This window comes from Etheostoma spectabile, chromosome 17 (assembly GCF_008692095.1).
Source record: "Etheostoma spectabile isolate EspeVRDwgs_2016 chromosome 17, UIUC_Espe_1.0, whole genome shotgun sequence".
Taxonomy (NCBI): domain Eukaryota; kingdom Metazoa; phylum Chordata; class Actinopteri; order Perciformes; family Percidae; genus Etheostoma; species Etheostoma spectabile.
Window position 1 is genome coordinate 21232429 of NC_045749.1, and position 15945 is coordinate 21248373.

At 42.0% G+C, this 15945-nt stretch overlaps 1 protein-coding gene across 1 annotated transcript in view; it reads left to right on the plus strand.

Annotated features, from left to right (window-relative positions):
- Positions 1–15945, plus strand: part of thada (THADA armadillo repeat containing) — a 110838-nt gene that overhangs the window by 820 nt on the left and 94073 nt on the right. Inside the window, 19 exon segments of the mRNA XM_032542159.1 lie at positions 171–280; positions 458–588; positions 1442–1590; positions 1717–1749; positions 2275–2323; positions 2676–2869; positions 3442–3536; positions 3781–4004; positions 5111–5835; positions 5970–6124; positions 6242–6397; positions 7207–7314; positions 7416–7539; positions 8537–8682; positions 9075–9303; positions 9397–9532; positions 9742–9878; positions 10562–10708; positions 12644–12801. Of these exon segments, the coding sequence (XP_032398050.1) occupies positions 171–280; positions 458–588; positions 1442–1590; positions 1717–1749; positions 2275–2323; positions 2676–2869; positions 3442–3536; positions 3781–4004; positions 5111–5835; positions 5970–6124; positions 6242–6397; positions 7207–7314; positions 7416–7539; positions 8537–8682; positions 9075–9303; positions 9397–9532; positions 9742–9878; positions 10562–10708; positions 12644–12801 (3206 nt within the window).

Genomic DNA, 15945 nt, shown 5'->3' on the forward strand with positions numbered 1-15945 from the left:
GTGCTCCCAGTAAAGATTGCATGCCAACGTAGAGCACTCTCAGCCCAGATGTGGCACTACACACATGCCACTACATTATATATATATATATATATATATATATATATATATATATATATATATATATATATATATATGTTGTCACAGTGTTTAACGTTGATCTTTTCCAGCATCCCTCTCTGTTGATGGAGGACAGGATGGAGTCAGGCAGGTGTCCCAGACCCTGAAGTCCTGCTTGGAGCTGACAGAGCCGGTGCAGCAGATCCAGCTGGTTAAGAAGGTTGGTTTTGTGAGATATAATAAAAAGTACCCCCTTGTCATCTTCAACATGCAAGGATTATGTTGACTTTATGGACAAACGGCTTGATAAAAAAAGTGTTAAAACAAGATAAGTGTGATTCTACTATGATATGTGTTATTCAAAAAAAAGAAGACCGTTGTTTACATACTGCATCAGGCAGGGTCCCAGCTGGAAGCACTGACTGATGAGGAGCCTGATGGAGCTCTTCTGCAGGCCTGTCTACACACCCTGTCCCTGGTCTACACCTCCCTGCAGGCCAAGAACCCCCTACGACGAGCCATTGCCAGGTACATGGCTAAGTTTTAGGATTTTTAGTTAGTCAAATAAACAACATGGAGACTGTAAGGTGATTTCCGTGGCCACTTGCTACTAAGGATGTAACGGTAAAACACAATACAAATGTTGACGATAACAATTATCGTTTTCATTTAAAATATCATGGTTATCACGGCAGATTACCACGGTGTGGAAGCCGTGTGTTTCATCCTCCCCAGCTTCCTCCGAGTCTCCTGAAGTTGCCGCGCAGGTGCATTGTGTAGCCTCCATTGTGCGTTTCTTGAAGGTGGAATCATGGCGGAAGGAGGCGCTGACAGCGCTCAGGACATGTATCAGACCTCTAAGAGGGCTACGTCTGAAGCATGGGCATATTTTGGTTATTATAAGAACGCCAAAGGACACTTGAAAGAAGATAGTTATCCTGTCTGCAGAACACGCAGGAAAACGTTGCGGCTATTGGCAATGAACACGATTTATAATTGGCAACAATACCAATAATAACTGTGATAATTTTTGTCACTATAACAGTGAGGTTAAATTTTCACACCGTTACATCCCTACAACCAGTTTTCCATCCCAGATTTTCTTATGCATTCCGAAAGAATTGTTCCTTCTGTGACTGAAATTGCAAATCTTTTCATGTCATCATCCTAACTGCAATGTAAATTCCATATCAATGTCCAAGTAGTATTAACATGTGCTGCCAGTTAGTGCTGTTAATTCTAACCCTGTCCCATCATCTGTGAATTACTAACCAAAAACCTAGAAGTCCTAAACCTACATCCTAAGAGTTCATTTTAGCCTGAGGATGTTTAGTGAATATGGCCCCTGTTCACTAACATGACTCTCTGTTGCTTTCCTCAGTGCCTTGGGTTCAGTACCAGCCTGGCTACAAGAGCAGACTGTAAGCAGTTTGTCTGCCTGCTTGTCCGACCGACTGTCCAACCCAACTACGGACCAGTACCCACACCTCGTAGACACCATCTCTGCCTGTCTGGATGGCTTCACTCTCGGTGAGTGGGTGATTGCCTTGGCCCTTACTGCCGACTTACTCTACTTTTAAACACATCAGATACATTTACCCCCAATTGTAAAATTACTTGTAGAATAACCACATTTCCAAAATTACTTTTCTTCAGGTGAGAGATGCATTCACAAACTGCTGCTGGAAGGTTAGTATCTGGCTTACTTCCAAAAAAAAACAGCCATTTTTTCCTATATTCTTTTAAATTCTTCTTTCTTTATGTAGATACATACATACATACATACATACACAGTACACATACATACATACACAGTACACATACATGCATACACAGTACACATACATACATACACACAGTACACATACATGCATACACAGTACACATACATACATACATACACGCACACCTGGACTTAAATTCACACCTAGTCACTTTATCACTTCAATACTGGACTCAACACTGACACTTTAATAATAATTTTATGGTCTTTTGTTTGTTTATTTGACAAATGTTCTTATTGTTGTTATTATCATTATTGTTATTTTGTTGTCTTTCTTTTATCTATTTTTTAATTTCTTTTTTCTTGCTAAAACTGCTGCTGGAATTTTCAATTTCCTTGCGGGAGTCATCCCAAAAGGATTAATAAAGAGAAGTCTAAGTCTAAGTCTAAAGAAAAAATTTCCATTGTCTCTCTTTTCTCCTTTTATGTAGTGTTGCATTTTCTTCACAAGGGATTAAGTGAATACCTTCTCCAGAACAGGTATAGAGAGATATTATTTATTCTATATTTCGCCATATCTCCCCATTAGTATTTGTTTTTTACTTTGATTTATGCTTGGCTTTTAATTGTATCGGAGTATTACACATTGAAAATAAATTTCTCTCCTTCTTGCCATGACACAAGTTAGTGAATACATCACTTCCAGTATGGTACCTGGTATTAAACAGCTGCTGTTGGAGCTTTATTTCCTCTTTGACTCGTGATGCCTTGTTGCTCTGTGGCGTTACAGTCTGATCAGCCAGTTAACCTGTTGATACAGGAGGGAATCCGGTGTCAACACACAGCTCGTTTTTGATCCATGTGTCTCTGTCGCCCCCTGCTGTTGTCCAAGTGGTCTAGCAGGACGTCACATTGTCCAGGCCCAGCTGATGCAGTCCTGTCTGGCAGCCGTTAAGACCTCCATGCTGGTGATCCAGAGATCCCAGGAGACCATCAGCGCTGCCCTGCAGGCTGAACAGAATCGCTGCAAGCTGGAGGACACAATGAGCAGCCTCCTGGGCTGCTACACACACATCCTCATTGGTGGTAAAAAAAAAAAAAAAAAAAAAAAAACGGTCTCAAAAATGTAGAAACACCTGGCATATACAGAGACTCAGCTGATGGATGTAGACATATAGCTCTGCCTTCTCTTCAATTTCAAAAATATTCGTCAATCTCCATCCATACTCATTATTTCTGACTTATTCTTAGAAAATGTATTTAAGTCCAAATAAAGAACTCTTTGGGAGAAGAACAGGTTCTCAGGTTTTCAGAGTATTTTAAAGATGCTTAAATAAAATGAGGATATAAATATTTGTATGTCTATATATTCAGTGGAAATGTCATTACATTAAAGAAGTCTTGAATGTTTCAGTCTTTTAATCATTTTAATTTAGGAAAAAAAATTAAATTAGGAAAACAATAATGCTACTTTGAATGATACTGTCATTTTATGATACAAAAAAATGGGAGTCATAAACTTCCCAAACTCCTGATTGCTCCAGAACTTTATATGAGGGCCTGTTTTGCTACATATATAGGAGGAAACCACAAATACTTACAGTAGGTGAACATATGTTCCTCTCACTTTCCTCCTCTGTTCCTTTTTCTGTTTCTAGAGGAGTTTGTCCAGTCCGTCCAGAGTACAGCTGGCATGGCTGTGGTGTTATTGATCAGGTCTGTCATGGGTCATGGAGATGAAGTTGCTTCTGTGGTGAGTCGAGGATTAGGAATTCTGAATTTTGCACATTACGCACACATTTGAGAAAATGGAATGGTGTTTTCATTGAGACTGACTGACTTGTAAAGTCATGATCTTGGAAATAAAACGTCTTTCTTTAACATGCAACACAACAAATATAGCAATGCATGTGTAATGCTGCTGGAATATTGCATCTTGCAGAAACCTGTATTGATTCTCTTCAAATGTTTTGGCCATTCTTGTCTGTGTGTATTAGATATGCAGTTTGCTGCGCTGCTCAGCGCAGGGTTTGGACCCAGCTCCTCAGTGGCTAAAGCTGAGTTGTGAGGGACTGTGGACCAGTGATCGCCCGCCGGGTGTCTCTCTGTATCTGTGTCATGGGGCTCTGGCCATGTTGTGCTGGAAGGACGCTTTCCCTGGGCCCCAGTGGGAAGAGTTGCTGCTGTTGGTCCCAAACACGCTGCTGGCTCTAGATGTCAGGTAGGTCTGGGAATCTGATCCCCTTTCAGTGCTGAGTAGTCTACATTGTTAAGCTGTATCAAAGGAGAAGGGTCACAATTAGAATTAGTCAAAAAGTCCTTTTTAACAAAGCACTTCAGAATCATCTTTATTTGCCAGGTATGAGGACACATACTGTACGAGGAATTTTTCTTTGGATTATCATTGCTCACAATGATGTTGCACATAAAAAACAAACAATATATATCTAATATAGACACACTCTAAACCAGGGGTCTCAAACTCAACTTACTTGGGGGCCGCTGGAAGTAGAGTCTGGGTTTGGCTAGGCCGCAACAAGTATTCCAAAAAAACCCAACTATTTCCTCCAAACAGGGCGCGGAACTGCCGGTGCTTTAAGCCCCTAGATCTGATATGGTTGGTGAATTTCACAACAACAGACATCACATTGTCAAACCTCAGGCATTTGCCGCAAAGAGTACTTAGCTAGCTTGACAACCGTTACGCCGCTGTCAGGAGACTACTACGGTAGCCCATAAGTGACAAGCGCAATGACAAAAAGTTTCAGAACGCGCGGGCCGCACTAACACTTAACTTTGATGTCAAGTAGGGGGCCACAAAATATCATCCCGCGGGCCGCAATTGGCCCCCGGGCCGCGAGTTTGAGACCCATGCTCTAAACAGAAACAATAGAGGCAGTAGTGCAATGAGTGCAATGAAGAGTGCAAAGTATGCAGGAGTAAATTGTGATGGTTATTATTTTAAATGTGGAGCATAGTGCAAAGGATGCTGGAATAAATAGTATTATGTTACTATATTTCAATATGAACAGTATGAACAGCTGTCAAATAAAGAACGAGAATTATAAATAAATAAGAAGTGGAACCAGTAAACAGGTGCTGTTTAGAGACAGTATTACTGGGTTATTGCACAGAACACTGGAAGGAAGAAGTCAGCTGTTCATTAGAGTGATGGCTTGTGGGAAGAGGTGTTAGGTGCACTTAGGTGCTTACCACAGCTGAAAGTGACAGACACAAGTGTGTAACTACTTGATCTGCGTCAACCATCTCCAAATATAATCTTTCTAAAGTGTAATCAGCACGCCTGTTTTTCTTTTCTTGCTGTAGTATAAAGGAGTCCAGTACAGCCATGGTGGTGGCTCGGGTGTTGACCTTGTGGAGCAGTGCTGCACTTGACTGCCTGCAGGGGGAGAGGCTGCCCTGCCCTCCCCGCCTCCAGCAGTCCCTCGGGGGCGGCTCGGAGCTACAGCGACAACTGCTGGAGCACATCTACTCCCATTGGGAGCACCCACTGGACGGAGTCCGCCACCAAACCCGCTCCCTGTTTCGCAACCTCCTCCTGCTCCATCAGCACACCAGCCCGTCTATCTCTGACCCAACCAAGGACTCTTACATCACAGAGCTCTCCCAAAGCCTGCTGGGACTGGAGTGGCACATGAGGGGGAAATACGGCTCCTTGGGCTGCCTTGTGGAGCTCTTTGGGGCACTCTACCTGCTTGACATCCAACCCCAGCTGCCTTCATGTCTCCTGGGCCTGATGGGTGACCAGACCCTGGCTCCTTATGCCAGCGACCTCCTGGAGAGACTTTTTGTCAGCCACAAGGCGCAGCTGGCCAGTGAGGCTGGTGCAGGGGAAGAGACAGCCACAGAGGACTGGATGGAGTGTTGGCACCAGACGTGGGTAACCCCCCTACTACAGGTGCTGTGCCGTGCCAGACTGGACCAGACCACGTACATCCTGGACTATTTCCTGCCCAAGCTGCTATGCTGCAGCCCCTCCAGTCTGGCACACATGGTGCAGGCCTTGCAGGACACACCACCAAGCAGCACAGGTAAAGGCACACATGTCTGCACATAAAAACACATTCACATTCCATATATTGGCAACTATTTTCCCTTTTTCCTTCTGGTTATTCTCATGATGTATCAGCTGCACGTGAATGTCTCTCTTTTCTGTTCTCCTTAGGTCCTTCAGGCAGCAGGGGTGCACTGGGAGCTCTCATGACATGTTTGCGGGCAGCCAGGGCCCAGGGTGTTGTTCCATCCTCAAAGGAGGGTCTGTGGGGAGGACTGGTGCCCCTCTCCCTACTCCAACAAGCACTGGTACACAAACATGATCAAGTGAGTGTCTGTATCCTCAAGTGTGTATCCTTTCTTTTCAATATTGTATTTTTCATAAATTTAGCATTTATCTTGGATTTTCATTGTATTTGTGTGTCCTCAAATCCTACCGCCCAGGTGAGGATGGATGCTTTGGGGTTGGTGTGTGAGAGCCACCGCAGCACTGAAGCGCTGTCCTCCCAGGAAATGGACCTGATCCGCCACTTCCTGCTGCCTAATCTCAACAGTCAGTCGCCAGGCGTCAGACAGCAGACAGTCAGCCTGCTGAAGAAGGTCAGCCGTTTACCTCACATTGCCTTTGTTATGGATTGTAGTTTCTCACTGAATTTGAGATGTTGATGGGTATCTTCAGTGTTTTCCAATCTGGGCCCTACTTCCAATGTTTTTGTGTCAAAATGACTAATTGGAACAATTTTTAAAATTGGTCCAGTATTAACCAAGTACCATGTAATCTCTCTGGGCAATTGAAAACCATCAATGAATGTCCACAAAAAGTGCTTGTTTTTGCCACTGTTGAGTTTAGATTGTTAACTATATTATGGAAAGGGTCCAACTGAGAAATTAAACGTTTTACTCTTTAACTTTCGCCCGATCCAAACTGTTTGTTGTGTCCAAGTCCCGCTCAAGGAGAAGTCTTGTTCTGAATCAGGCAGCAACAGGTCCCACTCATTACAACATGGGCATTCTTCCTTTGTGGGCACATGGTCACACTACAAATCTCCATACCCTTGTGGCCTTGCAGCTGCTGATTCAACCTCCTCTCCCTGCTGCCCCTCTCTGATGTCCATTAAAGCAGTAGTTTGCTGTTTTGGAACGTTCATGTGATTTCTGTTTTTCACCTTTTTATGAGGCAAAAAAAAACCTGGCTGGTAAAAAGTAATTGTGGTAATATTTGAATCCACCTGCCACAGTTTGTTGGCTGGGAGCAGTTTATACTAGGGAATGGAAGTAATTGAATTTTCCCTTTCAGTGGGATCTGCAGTGCTAACAACCCTACACATTACAAGGAGACATGTATGACTCAATTTAATGATCAAATCAAAACTATTACATCACAGAGCTTAAAATCTTCTTCTTTACAGCTGCTTTGTAGAATGAAGGACAGTGCTCTGCTGCTGCAGAAGAGACTGATCCAGGAGAGAGAGCAGGAGCAGAGAGACAGAGACCAACACACACTACTGCTGTACAAGGTATACCATAGCACGCACACACACACATGGAACACAGCAGAAAGAGGTCTACCAGAGTTGATTTTGTCTCACAATGAAAATGTTTTTATATTTTTTATTAGGAGTTCCTGCGCTGGCTGTGTGTGAGGCTGCTGGAGGTTTTGCTTCCTGGAGCTTCCTTCTCCAAATGCCTTATGTCCCTCCACCTGCTGTGTCTACTGGGTGAGCTCTTCACCTTCAGCACTGGTACGCCTACTACTACTACTACTACTAATAATAAATGGAATTATATAGAGCTTTTCACAGACTCAAAGTCTCTTTACAGGGGAGGTAGTTCATCAGCAGCATGACTTACCAAACTTTACAAACCATCACAGCTGTGTAAAAAAATCTGCTTCTAACATTATAGGTTGATGGCAAGTTAATAACCAATATGATTGTTACTTAATTTAATTTAAGTTAATGTTACTTTACATTATGCAGTAAAAGAATCTGCTACTAACATTATAGGTTTATGGCAAGTTAATAACCAATATGATTTTAAATGTTACTTTACATTATGCAGTAAAAAGATATATAATGCATAAAGCTATGTATAACTGCCTGTAGGAGATCACTGACTGTGTTTGTCTTATTGTTGTTTGACGGTCAAAATAGCTCATTTAACTGACATCATACCAACAGCAACTTTTAGGCACTTTTTATAGACAATACCAGACAATTGAAATTGGTCTCGGGGCGGCCTCTAGCTCACCCAGTAAGAGCGTTCTTCCCATGTTGGCTGAGTCCTGCAGCGGCGCAGGGTTCAAGTCCAACCTGTGGTCTTTTGCTGCCTGTCATCCCCCATCTCTCTCTCCCTTTCCTGTCCATCCACTGTCACTAATAAACAAGCAAAAAGCCCCAAAGAAGTAATCTTTAAAAGAAGAAATTAATCTTTCTCGTCTAACAGTATGCCTCGTAAATATACATGTTGCTAAAGTTCACTCAAAAGCTTCAAACATAGTGTCATATTTCATCCAACTCACTCAGAGCAGTTTGGAATCAAGTGCTTTTGTCAAGAACAACTTTGTGATGATGTTTTCATGAAATACCAGTGGCCAGCACTCATTTCTGGAACACATCTTTCTTTTGATGCCAAAAACCAGCAGTCCATCCATTACTAGCTGGCCTCTTGACTTTGATGCCAACCTGATGCTCTAGCTGGCTCAGCCTTGCTTCACCTCTACCTCTCGGTTTTCCTCAGGGCCTGATGTGTTTGCCCTCGGTGAAGTTGTGACCTCTGCTCATGCTCAGAATGTCCTCTACTGTGTTGCCAGCAACTTCCTGGAAGTCAAACAACTGGCCTCAACGTTACTACGGCAACTCCCAGAATCCGCTGTGGGACTACAGGTTAATATGCGGACCAAGCTCACTCACTATCTGTAATTAGTAACTTTTTGATATTAATGAATGGCCAAATGAGTTGCTCCAAAGCTAATTAAGACTGTCAGCTCCACACAACTCTCTCTGTATTTCTCAGTATAGAAATATGTATAGAAACTGGTGTCGGCCGGCGGATTTCACACACAGAAATTCCAGTAAAGCTAATTACGTCTTCTGAAGAGTCTTTTTTTAATCCTCCGTGTCCTCGTCCCCTAGCAACTGCGTGGAGGAAGGGTGGGGGTGATGCACAATCAAGGAAAGCTGGTATCAGCCGACCGTGTGGTTGTCAATACTTAGAATTAGTATAGTAGTATTTTCAAGTTGTTTTACTGATTTCACCTTGGTGTTTATGATGTCAGGTGCCGGAGAGGATGCGCAGTGTTCTTCAGGCTGCTCTGGACCTCAGTACCAGCACCAAGCCTTTTGACAGCGTCACAGCAGCCCACCTCCTCAACCTGCTACTCCAGCAGCCAGACCTGGGCCAGGCTCTGCGGTACTGTGCCCAGGAGCAAGGCCTGGAGTTCCAGCCTCCCTCCTCACCGCCCCAGGCTTCTGAGACCGTCATCTTGGAGCTCAACACACTGGCTGGTGAGATCCAGAGGCATAGCCCTAATGCATACTGTATATGCGTGCGTTTTGGCACTAAATAAAATGATTGTATTGTTGTTGTCGTGTCCTCAGTGGTACAGTTCTTGCTGTGCTGTCTGCAGTTAGAGGTGTCCAGGTCCGAGTCATCTCTCCTGCAGGCAGCTGCTTCCTATCCTCTCTATGGCAGAGCCAACTGCATCACGGCTGTCCTGCAGCACCTAGACACTAAGTGAGCTCATGAGTCACACCAACACATACACATCATAAACAACCTACTTTCTTTTGGATGTGTTGCTTTGCTGTTGGCAGCGGAAACAAGCCCTCACACATTCCCTGAGCACAACACCATGTATTTGAAGCGAAAATCCAGCCATGACCTTAGCCATATACTTACTGTTTTGTATGTGTTTGTGTGTGTACGTACGTGCGTGCGTGCAGGAATTTGAGCCAGCCTGAGCGGTGGAGATGTCTGGTGTCAGACCTGATTACTGTGTGCTATAGGATGTCTGACGTGGTCTCCCCTGTAGTCCAGAGTTCATCCCCAGAAGGACTCATCCCCATGGATACAGACTCAGGTAATGAAATTTCCCAGCCTCTCAGTTTACGGTAAGTGCACTTAGTGGGCCTCTGTACTATTCTTATCCTAAAGTTCTACTTAATCCTGCGAGGTTGTTTGAACGTGTGTTCCAAGTCTGATTGACCAAACTCTTTTTCACCATATAAACTTATTGTAAATTCATTGTTTGAACTTGTGGACACCACCTGTTCATGAGTAGATGAGCTTTCATCATGTATATAATCAGTACCCCCAAATTGTTATAAAAGGTACCTGTTCCACTATGTTTGTCTGCAAGTTTTTTTTCTTCAAAAAAATGTCTTTTGAAGAAGTTCACACAAGGGGCCTTCCAATCCTGCTTTCGGGAGTCAACAGACAAAAACACAACAAATTTACCAGTGTACGGAATTGGATTCTCATGCCAAAATATTTCAATTTATTTTTCTGTTTAAACAGGAGAAACTCTTGTTGGGATTAAAATCTCTTTTTCAAGAGAGACCTGGCCAAAAGTGCAGCTCTATACAAACAACATAAACAGTCTAGTCTAAACAGTCTATCATGTCCGAAAGAACGAGATCCAGTGTACAAGCGGACAAAATGGGTCGATAGAAGCTGATGGTAAAGTCACAGGAATCTACCAAGGCACCACGAGGAGACATTAATATCAATATGACATGCTTTTTGTGTGTGTGTTTTGGACAGAGACCTCAGCAGGGCTGCAGAGGATCCTGCAGGAGATTCAGCCCAGGGATACCAATGACTTCTTCACACGTGCCAGAGAGCTGGACACACACCAAGGAGATGATCACACACAGACCCAGACCACACACACACAGTCACCAAACACAGGTGAGTTAGAGATCATTATACTAATGCCCTTCAACATTACACAGAAAAATGTCTTGCCATGCCTCACTAGTCTCGACAGTCGAATATTACACTAGTGCTACGCCTACACATGGCCGGCTAATTTTATAAATGGACTTTTTAACCTCTCAGTTTTCAAAAGTAACATTGTGCCAACTGTCAGTTTTTGGAAAAAAAGTCACACATTATACCACAATACAGTATTATATTGATTCTTTACTGATATCACAAAGTCTGCCAGGGTACGATTTTGACTCAGTTCACTCTGAAATATGATTTGACAATTTTATTACTAAGCTCTACCAGACATTTAAATTAAAAACAAAGTACTCCTTTTACTAAAAATAATAAATATAAAGTGGGAATTTCAAAATAAAGTCCCATCTTGATAATGCCCATATGTATAGATATTTTCACTTTATATCCGCAATATTATATTGTTGGTGTTTAAATCGATTAATTGTCGAGATCGATGACATATGACTATAACACGGACCCACCAGTGCACATTCAGCCCATGTTGGACCCGTTTGTGTGAGACAGTCGTCTCTCTGTCACGGCTAGTAGAGAATCCAGTCTGCCGTGTAGTTAATACACACTGATGAACCAAAGAATTGTACAAGAAGCACAATCGGCTTCATGATCACCTTACACCCCTCTCTCGTCCATGTGAGCGCTCTCTCTATAGCCGCTTACCGACCAAGGGATTTTTTCAGTTCCTATAACATAATTTTCCTAGAACCCTTTTAAAATTTTTGACAGGACAGTTGGGTGAGAAATGGTTGGACCTCTGCATCGAGGCATAACCTCTCAGACCATGTGCACCTGCTCTACCACTGAATCAACCAGGGCAGGGTCTTTTCCCTTTTCTGTATAGGAACCCTTAGTGACCTAGCAACGTCTGAAACACAAACAGTACATATTCTTCACTGTCTGTTGCCTACGTATGCTAACTCATAAGACAAACATCACACATTCAACCAGCTAATTGTTAATGCCACTTAAACTTACCTGTTGTTTTTTTGCCTGTTGCACTCTGCTCTTCTACCATCTTCCATTATATTAATTAGGATCATATTACGCTGGAGCCTTCGTTTTCTGTGTTTCTCTGTTAAATACTCCCGCCTAGTCTTTAAACACCGACGGTTGAACTCCGTTAAGTCAAGTGACAACGCTATAAAGACTGGTGCCGTGCTTGCTTCACTCCCTTACCCCGCTTACCAGTTCCTATGGCCACTTGGCCATGGCAAATGCAAATGGGAAAACGGGTTTTTGGGGAGAGTAGTTAGTAGAACTGATTAGAAGTGGACTGTTCCTAAAACAACGTTCCTGTAAGTACTTAGTTGGAAAGAGGCTCATCTTCCCCAGGGGACTTTCAATAGGTTTAAACATTACTAAATAATACACGGATAAAAAAAACAACCAAAGCAAATCCTTGTTCCAGCCGCCAATACGTCACCATTGCCCCCACACCAAAACTCACTGCAGTGCCAGACATCAAAACCCTTTAAAAGCAATAAGTCATTGATGCTTGTGCAATACTAGTGATGTCCTGATGGCGGAGGTGTTTGACCTCATTTTTGTGTGGCATATTTATACAGTGCACAAAAAAATACTTTTAGGAATGATTACCTAAACTACTAGTGACTTTACAATGACAAGCAAAATGAACTGGCTCTGTGCATTGTATGTGTCTGGATAGAAGCAGGCACATGATGTGACTTTGGACGTCTTCTGGTTTCCATTGAAAACAAAGCTTTAACATTACATGATATAACAAATAAAGCTTGTAGCTCAAGTTTGTATTGTTTGGTAATAAAACAAAGTGATCAAACTTTTACCATGTCACTGTGTGTGTATGAGAGACACTGTGTGCGTGACTGTGTGAGTCACTGTGTGTCGCTTTGTGGGCTCCAGGTGGTGAGGGCTACAGGGTGACAGCCCAGATGGTGCTGGTATGTTGCTGGCGGAGCATGAAGGAAGTGGCCATGCTGCTCGGACAGCTGTGTCAGAGCCTGCCTCTGCACTACATCAATGACACCCACACACACCCTGGACTCATCACAGAAGAACAGGTGAGATTCTGACATGCCAAACACACTCCCACCGAGCTCACTCTGTCTCTTACTTCTGTTACCTCATATACAGTAGCATCTAGCCGTGTGTGCAAATTAGTGCCGGTCATGTGACCTGTAGGGTTTCATTTCACTGGTCACATGGGAAAAGTTTGGTCAAATATTTTCTGTTTATTGTGCTTAAAATCAATTGATAGGCAGGCTATATATAAAGATTAATATCACGAGATATAGATTTATACTTTTTTAATTGAAATGTGGGCTGCCACCGGCTGAAAGTGAAAAATAATTAAATCAATGCACATAATTGTGCCGATCTGAGTTCAAATAGGCCTATTTTCCATTCGCTAGGCTGAGGAAATACAAAACAATACAAACTACAGTACAAACAAACTGGCTCATAAAATGAATAAGTGCCGACTAGAGTCAAAATAATTGTAAACAAGTGTCTCATTGCAACTTACCATGTGCATATGTTACCTTACATTTAGATGATCCCAATGAGTTCCACAGTGTTATCCAGATTTTAAACGTGTATCCAGATGTTAAATGTTGTGGAAAGTGAGCACTGGTATTGGGAAAGAAAAAGCCAGATTGATGCATTCCTACAAAGTTGTTACGAATTCTATAACATCCTGATCAGTCTACTGTGCTAATCCACTTGTAATATGTTCCATTTAGAATAAAATATAATGATACATATTATTAAATAGCCTCAGCTCTGCTCCCTCCAGCGTATGTTTTGTATATCAGTAGCTTTTCACATCTGACAAAAGGCCCTTCAAACTTCTGCTGCCACTTCTTAGCTCTGTCTTATCACTATTCTTACTGCTTTGAAGCCATGTTTTAGCAATAGGATGGTCAACAAGGCTAACCACGCTAAAGCAGCTGAGCTGTGGTAGAGGGCTGCTGAGCACAGCCACCTCCCTAACATGGATATAAATTCTGCCTCAGCCTGGATGAGCTGGGAAAGCTATTGCAATCAGCACACAAACTACGTAATTCATGTAAAAAGGTGTTTTTCACTTTGTGTGAATATATAGTACTGTAGCAAGGCATGATGTGAATGTGTGTCAGTGTGTTTGTGATACCACGCTGGGATGCTCTTCAATTAGTATCCGCCCTCGTTAGCGCCACGCTTTCATTTGAAGCCCGGACCTGCTGGTTTAATGGCCGCGATGCCCCTCCCTTTCCACTGCATACTTTCCAAATCACTTCCACCACCAGCAGGAAAACACTGAGACACACACACACACACACACACACACACACACACACACCACACACACACACACACACACACACACACACAGACAGATAGACACACAGACAGACTCACACAGGAATAGTTGTCTGAGTGGTTCAGCATGCGGACATCCATAATAACAAGGGTACCAGACGTAGGCTGTGTTTGTCTGTGTAGGGGGTAAAGGGTGTGTGTGCATGTGTGTTTGTGTAAGCCTGTTGAGCATGCACTTACACTCCTAAGAGAGAAAGTAGGAAGTCTCGTACTTACTATGTGCTGCTGAATGTGTGTTTAATGGGTTTGTGTGATGGAGGGACATTGTTTTTTAGGAAAGTCATCGGTCTGTTTACTACAAGATTAGCAGCACGCTGTGAATTATACTCTGTTATGTTTTAGTAATTGGCTTTTCCTTTCTTTTATATTATTCGGTCAGTTGTAGAACTTTTATTATCAATACACAGTAACTATTCGGCAAAAACAGACATAGAATTAGATCAATTCTGTCAACAATGGTTTACTGTACATGCAATTGCCCGTGTATGCTCACAAAGTGTTGTTGTTGCCGTGTCTACCGGTCTTGCAACCATTGGATGCTGGAGTAAGCGTACTTGAATTGTTCCTGTTCTTCACCAGGAACGATTGGTGATTTTAAAAGTTAAATAAGGTTTAAGATAACATTAACCTTTATTGATCCCCAGCAGGGAAATGTTGTTGTTGTTTTTGCAGCAGCTCAAGGACAGCAATAGTACAGATAAATAGTAGTAATGCACCGATTTTTGACTTTTTCAGTCCAGATACCGATACCTGGGCTTTGGATATTGGCCAAGTACCGAATGTGATTCCAGTGTTTAATTAATAAGCTGCATGCCTCACTGTGTGGAAGACACTGGGATCATTCTTTGATGTGTTCGGTTACATTAGATTAGATCAGATTAGATTCAACTTTATTGTCATTACTCAGGTACAAGGCAACGAAATGCTGTTTGGGTCTAACCAAGGTGCAATAGCAGTAAGTGCAGGATATACACTGGTTCCGTAAGTAAGTGTAGGACATGGATATGTACTGAATAAATATAGAAATGAATACTATTATAAACAGAATTTTACAGATGGGTTTGTCCTATGAATATAATATATAGATAACAAGTATTGTGAGCAAGATTTACAGCTAGAAATGTACTGAATATAATATACCGGTGGATATTACTATAAGTAGAAATTTTTACAGATATGTGCCAATAACATAATATACTAATGGTTTACAGAGTTTACAGGTGAGTATGTACTATGAATATATATACAGGCGGCTATTATTATAGACAGCATTTTTACAGATAGATATAATAAGTTAGGCTAAACTGAGCAGTATAACAATGGATTTAAAGGTAGTACAAATACATTTTGGGCAGAAGCTATCCAAATTAAAGTGCAGTGGAAAGTAATTGCAAATTACAGTTAAAGTACAGTATTGCAGATGTATATGTAAACAATTGGTACTGTAAATAAACCGTCAGCAGTTCAAATCTGGTTTGAATCATACACTGGTTTCTTAACTTTGTACTGAATTATTTGTTATTTAAATTAAAAAAACATCCACCAGCACCTTGGTAAATTAACAGGAATTCTAATTCAAGCGTACAACTTACAAATGCAGCAACAAATTGGTCAAAACTTAAACAGGAATTAAAATTCCAGTAAATAATGTACATAGTATATAAACATAGAATTGAATTGAATAGATCAACCCCATTGCCACCTGTACTCAATCTAGCTATTTGAGTCAGTATCTGTGCATCCATGATAAATAGATAAAGTAAAATACATAATAAGAATAGCATAGCAAAGAGAAACTATACATAAACATATGGAAATACATATTCATTACCAGCAGATTATCT